Consider the following 7,838-nt stretch of genomic DNA (forward strand, 5'->3'; position numbering starts at 1 on the left):
ACTTCTTTCAGACCTCTCCCACCCCTCCCCAGAGGGCTGCCAGGAAATAGATGTCACAAAACGAGTGGGGCCCAGGGAGGCACCTTGTGAGCACCAAGCAGGTGGATATCTGAACCACTCGGAGCAGGAAAACAAACAGCTTCTTGAATATTTCCAGGGCCAGTGGGCCAACAGTGCTCATCATAATACCTAAATAATTGCCCCAGAGTCTGAAAAAGTTCTGCCTTGTGTTTTATAGAAGCTTCTCCTGGTTTGTGGAGGTCCCTTTCCTTATAGTCAGGCTTCTAAAGACATAAGCAAATAACTGAATGTTTTCCTTCCCACTGAAACCTCCCCACCATTTAGTCAAAAAAAGATGTCTCTAGTTTTCCAAAGTGAAGCTGCTTGAGTCTTTGACTTCTCTCTGGGATTCTTCCATTCTTCATCAAGATGATAGAGCTGTCTGGATCTTTTCTAGTTTCCCCACATCTCTGTGAAGTTCACTGACCCACTCTGGGGTTGCAGATAAGGTTCTGACTAATGCGTAGTCTAACAGAAAGATTATTGGACGGGTCATGCCCTATTAATAACTCCTGTTATCAAGTTTGGTTTTTTTTTCATAATGGGAATGAACAGAATTCTGACTCACTCTAGGTTTGTGGATCACTTTCTGCTTAATTTAGCCTGAGTCCCTGTCATCATCCTTTCTTCTTCTCTAGTTCTCTGCCTTCATAATTAGCATGTCTTCACTAAACACCCTTCACCCATAAATAGGCCTAAGTACCATTCAGAATGAGTGACAGCACTCTTATGTGATGCTAGGGAAGGCATTGCCCCTTGGACAAACAATTGGTAATATGTGCCAAGAGACTGAAAAATCAGTCAGGCCTCAGAGCCATGATTATATTTCTGGTAGCATATTCTCAGGAGGTACATCCTACATACTATGTGTGAGGATGTTCATTCCAGCATTACTTATAATAGTGGAAAATCAAAAGCAACCTAAATATCCAAGAAAAATATTATGGTCTATCTATTAGCTGGAATGGTTTGAAGCCATATAGTAAATGGTTGCGAAAACTATGTGGCAGTGTGGGAAAATGTTTGCTAGGTGATAATGAAAAGATCAGGAAAAAAATAGGATGAGCCTTCTCCAGGGCTGCAGTCAGCAAAATCTAGAAAGAAAAGGAGACTAGGACAAACATTCCTTAATAAATAAATTGTAAGAAAAAAGGAGAGGGAGAGACTTATAGATTAAAATAAATTAAGCAATATATCAACCAAACACCATGTTTGATTCCTGATTCAAGCAAATCAACTTTTTTTAAAAAAGATTTTATTAAATTCCAGGAAAATTTTAATATGGATGATTCGAATTGATGGTATTTATGAAATATAATTTTTAAGGCATGATATAATATTGTGGTAACTTTTTAAATAAAAAAGCCTCCTTTGGAGCTATAGACTAAAATATATGTGGATGCAATTATGATGACTGGATTTGCTTCAAAATAATCTGGGCTGGGGACATGGGGAAATAAAAGAAACAAGATGGGCCGTGAGGTGATGATTATTGAAAATGAGAGAAGGGACATGAGATTCCTCATATTATTTTTCCTACTTTTTTATGTTTGAAATTGTTCATAATAAGTTTTATAAACTTGCATATGCATTAACACTTATGATTTTAAAAAAATAAAGCAACACTGGTAAGATCCTGGCACCAGACTGCCAAGGTTCAACTCCCAGCTCCTATAGTTGCCAGCTGTGTGGCCTTAGGCTAGTCCCTGAACCTCTCTGTGCTTCATTTACCTCATTTCCAAATGGAGATAGTGATGATCATGATACTACCCACCTCATGTTGTTGTGAAGATGAACTGGGTCAATAAATGTGAAGCACTTAGAACAACTCCTGGCATATAGTAAGTGCTCTGTATCTGTCACCTTTGATTAACACATTCTACATTTGAATATTTGGGCATCTATTTTACTAGGCTGTGGAAATTCAACAAAATGAAAACAGGTCTTGTGCTAGGATGGAGGGGTTTGGAGTGATCTTTTTCATTCTCTAGTTTCAAACTTTGTGTAATGTGAGTTATTAGTTTTAAATTCTTTATAAAATGCATTTGTGTTCTGAAAACATAATAAGCCACCTTCATAGACTCTCCCTGCCCTCTGCAAGCACCTTAGACCGCTGAGTGAGCAGTATCCCCCAGCCCTGGGGTGTTGACATCTATCTGGTGGCGAGGACTCTGCTTGCCATAGATAACACCATGTGGACAGAGATAGCAAACATGGGTGGGAGATAAACTGGGAACACATTTCAGGGGTGATGGCAGTGTTGGGAAGTGACGGGGGGAGTATAAGAAATGAGCCCCTTCCCTCTACCCCTGGGGGAAAGATTGGCACCCCTCCACTCTTATTATCCCCTACTCCCCTCCAATTCATACCTGTTCCACCAACCCTCCTCCTCTCCCCTCCCGCATCCCTCTCCCTGCTCTTTCCTGAGGGGAGGTGTTGCAGGCATTCCCAGAGCAAGTGCAAGGAAGAAAAAAAACCTGTTTATTTGTTGGCATTTGTGTTTTGCTTGAGTAGGGGCCATACCAGGCGTGTGGTGGCAGCAGCGGGGAGTGGGTGGTGATGCTAAGCAGAGAAACACTGAGTGAGAGCCACTGAGCTGGTGGGATACAAGGAGGGGGTGCAGGAATGGCAGCATTGCCAGTGGGCACTCCGTTTTCCTCCCTTTGCCCAGCCCTGCGGTTGGTTGGCTATTTTGGGCTACAGAGGAAACAGGCTGAGAGGCCAGAGCCTCCAGGGCCAGAGCCAATGCCTGGGAGCTGGAACCTTCCTCTGGGAACCAAGAGCAGAGCTGTTCTTTAGGATCTCCTCGCTCTGCATTTTTTTTTTTTATATAGATAATTTATATTTTCTCACATGAAGGAAAAAAAGCACTTTAAAAAATAATCCATAAATATTATAGATCAAAAAGGCAATGACATAAAAACAGTAGCTTTCAGAAAAGATCCTTTGGCGCCCTTCCAATTGCATTACTACCCCTTGTAGACCCCGCCTCTCTGGAAATTCTGGGTGGCCACTGCCCCAGGTCACCCTATTCTCCTGCCTGATGCCAACTCTTCCTTCAGTAACAGTCACAGCTAACATTATTTAGTGTTTGCTGTGTTCCAGGTACTGGACAAAGGCTTTACATGTATAAACTCTTCTAATCTTTAAAATAGCTTTGCAAAGTAGGTATTTTTATTATTCCCACTTTACAAATAAGGAAACTGCTGTAGAGAGTTTAAATATTTTGCCCAAGGTCACACAGCTGGGAAGTGACATTTCTCCCAAAAAGTGATTCCTGGCCACACCTCTGTCCTGTGTGTCCCTCATGTTTCCACAGGTTCCTTGTAAAGATTTCTATCCTGCCCTGAGGGTGCAGTGTTTATCTGTTACACATCCACTTCTCCTGCTAGAGTGCTTGCTTCATGTCTTACTCATAGCTGTATTTCCTGCACATAGATGATTCTCGATAAATGTTAGCTGAAGGAGGTAACTCAACCACATATCCCAGACTACAGCCACACTGAGCTCCATTCTCAGAACACTTTGCTCTTTCTCGCTCTTGTCTCCACCTATAATGCTTTTCCTCTGATCCTCTTCCATGCGATAGACTCCTCTTCATCCCTCAAGGCCTAGCTCACCTGTTGCCTTTCTCGTGAAGCCTTCCCCAGCTGCCCAGGCAGAGTCCATTGCTTTGTCCTCTGGGCTCCTCTGAGTCCTGCAGACACCACTGCTAGAGCCCTGCCCTAGGCCATCATCTAGCTGTATTTGTGCACACATCCATCTTCTCCTGTTGTCTGGGGGACATTTTACTTCTCTCTCATCCCCAGTGCCTAAGAGGCACAGAGCTGGGCATTGAACAATTGAGACTACATCAAAGGATAGGAGCAGAATGAATGGTAGAGAAGAATTTCTGTTCCAACCTTGTCAACCCCCAGCGTTCTCCCTTCTTTACTGAGCGCTGCACTTAGCAACCCTCAATTAACCACATCTATGCTCCAGATGGCCTCTCCTCTGTGCACAGACTGCTGCTTCTCCTACAGCTGCTGTGCTGGGCACCCCAGTCTCACTCTGGCAGCTGCCCTAGTCTAACAGGGAGATAACTCTCTCCATCAACAGCCAGGCTCAACTCTTGTGCCTTAGCTAAACTCCCTGCCCAATGTGAGAGAAGAATCGTGCAGGGGTGGGGATAGAGTTCTACATGCTTTCTATTCCACATTCAGACACAATCCCAAAATGGACACTGAAGTAGTCAGTGGCACAGTGCCTGGGTCTAACAAGCAACCCCCAGACAAATGTTTCACTTCTCCTGCCCAAGTATATAAAATGTGTCTTATCTGATTCCTTGGGCAAATACCCTGTTTATGTCACAAGAATGAGTCAGTGGTGAGTATATCCCCAGAAATGACATCATTTGGTATCCTATCATCTGATTCTGGCCCTCATCATGCTTCTGAAACTGTTCAAAGGTCTCAAAGGTCACCTACAGGGCCAGCTTCATGGACATCCAACCTGTGTAGTTGCACCATGCCCTGCACTCAGAAGGGCCCTGCCTTTGTTTTTGTGATCTGCTATTACCATCTTGACATTCATAACAGTCTTTAAACAAGGGGCCCCACATTTTCATTTTGCACTAAGCCCTGCAATTGTATCCGATTCTGGTCACCCATAACCTCTTAAAAAATCCTTCTCAGAGAGTTCCCCACAGCGTATGACCTCAGCCAACTTTGTGCAAGTCTCTGTGACACTCTGGTCTTCTGTTCTCTTCTATAACCCAGTGAACATTAGGAAAGGATTGTGTAATGTGGTGGCATGGGCTACAAATGATGGGCGGGATCAGGAGGCCCTGGGGAATAAGTTGTCCCAGCCCTCCTTGGGTCTCGGGCATAAGGGAGAGTTAAACATACCAACTTGGGAGCCCTGGGCCCAAACAAATGGAGAGAACCTGAGTCAGCTCCAATCCAGAACATAAAATCAGCAGGAAAATTTGTAGGCAACCGTATCAGACTTCAGGCACCTTGAAGAAGCCCTTTCAACTCCTAGAGGGGCCATCTACCAACAATGCAGAGAACAAACTAAAATTGAATGACAGTGCTCCCTGCCAAGTAAGAGGGCTGGGCACCCCATGAGGAGCCAGGAGATTAACTCCTCCAGAAAAAGACAAGTTTTCCAAGGAAAAGGCTGAGGCAAGTTTGCTCACCGTAGAAGAAGATGCCACAGGACATGGTAGAGGGCAGAGAAGGAGAATGGGCGGAGGAGTCAGGGGAGAGGAAGCTGGGTTGCTGGAGGCAATGGATGTGAGATAGGGCCCACCCAGTTCTGTCCCACAGGCCTGCCAAGCAGTGATCTTTCTGCTCAGCCAGGCTCTGGGCCAGGGACAGAGGTTCTGGGAGGAAGAGTCTCCACCCCAGCTGGGAGCGAAGGAATGGGAGATGGCAACAACAAAGCCTTGGGAGGGGAGCCTGGGGCAGGAAATAGAATTGGGGCCTGGTCTCCCCAGGCAGAGTTCATCAGAGTCCAGGATCTGCCCTCTCTCTTCTATCATCTGGCCAGGCCATGGCTCAGGTATCTGACACCTGGGGCCCAGAGTCACATGCCAGGAAACCCAACACTCTTAGGCTGCAGCCCCCAACTTCCAGCAGCTACAAGCAAGCAGGACTTCTCTGGAGGACAGAGCCGGTCTCCAGAGCGGAGCAGCAGGGAGGCTACTTCTGGGAAGAGGGCAGCCCAGGAGAAGGCTCTCCACCAACAGGGGTGAGAGGCTGGGAGGAGGAAGGAGAGGATAAAGGAGGAAGCAGTGAGTGAAGAAGACCAGGCTGGGGCAGGCAGAGGGACGGATTCTCCGGGAAAACGGATGGCTGGCACAGCAGTGGGGCCTTAGTCAGTTAGCCTAGCTGGATGCCCTGAAGTCCTATCGCTGATATGTCCTCTTTGTCTCCTTCACACTAGTGCCAACAGGCCCTCTGGTGCCTACCTGACCCACCTGGCAGCCACCCAGGTAGGCTGGTGGAAAAAGAATTTATTCCAATGAGGGAAATCAATACATGGGTGGAAGCAGAAACTTAGAAGCCCCTAGACCCAGAATGACCAATAGGGCTTTGGACCAAGAAACTTCACAGATTAGCTCCAGAATCACAGAGACTCTAGAAGAGTCTCAGGGCCAGGTGATCTTTTACCCAAAGGACCCAAATGAGGATCCCTAGACCCTAAAGAGGAAGCAAAAAAAGTCACTCAAGCCTGGGAAAGCACCCAAAGGAGGGGCTCCAGCCCAAAGGGACTTCACAAGGGCTCCTCAGAAAGCGAGAGCTGGCAGTGGGGAAAGGAATTCTCTTGACTCATTCTTCCTTTTTTTATGGGGCTTTTTCTTCCCCAGATCCTACTCTGCTCCAGGACTATGCCAATCTGTGGCCATGCTCCCATCAGTTGGTCACCTCCTGACCCTCCTGCTGGTGATGGGCACAGGGGGTATCATGCCCAGCCCCCAGGTCCCTCCCCAGGGCTGCTACATGGCGGAGGAAGCCGGTGAGAGGACATTCCGCTGCAGTCAGGCAGGCCTGAGTGCTGTGCCCACTGGAATCCCCAACGACACCCGAAAGCTCTACCTGGATGCCAACCAGCTGGCATCAGTGCCAGCTGGTGCCTTCCAGCACCTGCCTGTTCTGGAGGAGCTGGATCTGTCCCATAATGTCCTAGCCCACCTCTCAGGGGCTGCTTTCCAGGGCCTCGCGGATACGCTGCGGCACCTTGACCTCTCTGCCAACCAGCTGGCCTCCTTGCCAGTAGAGGCCTTCTTGGGGCTGCAGATCCAAGTGAACCTGTCTGCCAACCCATGGCGCTGCGACTGTGCTCTCCAGGAGGTGCTCAGCCGGGTGAGGCTGGCACCAGGCACTGGAACAGGCATCGTGTGTGGCCCGGGAGCCCGACCAGACCTCGTGGGGCAGGAGTTCCTGACACTGGCAGGACAGGAAGAGCTGTGTGGGACGGGGCGGGGCGGGGCCCAGCGGAGCACTGATGTGGCCCTCCTGGTCACCATGGGGGGCTGGCTGGCACTGGTGGTGGCTTATTTGGTCCACTATGTGTGGCAGAATCGGGATGAGACCCGGCGTCCCCTCAAGCCGGCTCCCGCGCTGCCTGCGCGCTCAGAGGACTCCTCCACCCTCAGCACAGTGGTCTGATGACCAGGGCCCCGTCCTCTGGCCCCGCACCCCACACACCTCCCCTGTGCTTACTCTTTCCCTCTGCTCCTTCTGCCCCCTCTGCAGCCCCGTCCCGTCCCCCAAATTCTGCCCCCCCTCCCCTCCTCTGTCTCCCCTAAACTCATGATCTCCCTTTCTCAATCAACACCATCTTTGGTGCCTGGAGTTTTTGGTGTCTACTTTTGGTGCCCACTCAGCTCCCAGACTCAGAGGTCCAAAGCTCCTAAGTCCACAGTGGTAGGGGGATGACAGAACAGAGAATGACAGTAAGTGGCATACGTGCCAACTCAGAGGTAAGAGCAGGCAGCTATAGACACATGGAGGGAGCCTCTGCCTGGCTGAGGTGATGTCAAAGGTTTCGGATGTTTGAACTGACTCTTCAAGAATGAAAAGGGCTTTGGGCAGAAGAGGGATGACCCTAACTGAAAGGTGGTAGACCAAGGCAAAGAAGATGTAAAACAACTTGGAATGTCTGGGCGGCAGCAGCAAGACCTACCTTGGGGCTGGAATAGAGGGTACTACAAAGGGTGAGGGGAAGGGGGAACCAAGCTGGAGGTGAAGTCAGGAAAATGGGGTGTGGCCAGATTAAGAAAGACCCTGTGG

The 7,838-nt window shown here is 48.5% G+C and overlaps 1 protein-coding gene across 1 annotated transcript; it reads left to right on the forward strand.

Moving 5' to 3' along the window:
- Nucleotides 1-4,724: 4,724 nt before the first annotated feature.
- On the forward strand, nt 4,725-7,214 carry LRRC3C (leucine rich repeat containing 3C). The gene is made up of 2 exons (XM_011383039.1): nt 4,725-4,770; nt 6,413-7,214. The coding sequence occupies exons 1-2, from the start codon at nt 4,751-4,753 to the stop codon at nt 7,212-7,214; spliced, it is 822 nt and encodes a 273-aa protein (XP_011381341.1). The 5' UTR covers nt 4,725-4,750.
- Nucleotides 7,215-7,838: the final 624 nt, after the last annotated feature.

This window comes from Pteropus vampyrus, unplaced genomic scaffold (genome assembly GCF_000151845.1).
Source record: "Pteropus vampyrus isolate Shadow unplaced genomic scaffold, Pvam_2.0 Scaffold503, whole genome shotgun sequence".
Taxonomy (NCBI): Eukaryota; Metazoa; Chordata; class Mammalia; order Chiroptera; family Pteropodidae; genus Pteropus; species Pteropus vampyrus.

Bases quoted from the DNA above. Each gene is read 5' to 3' on its own strand.
- LRRC3C (XM_011383039.1), top strand. From the start codon at position 4,751: ATGACCTCAGCCAACTTTGT. The intron at 4,771-6,412 runs GCAAGTCTCTGT...TTTCTTCCCCAG, and splicing joins ATGACCTCAGCCAACTTTGT to ATCCTACTCTGCTCCAGGAC.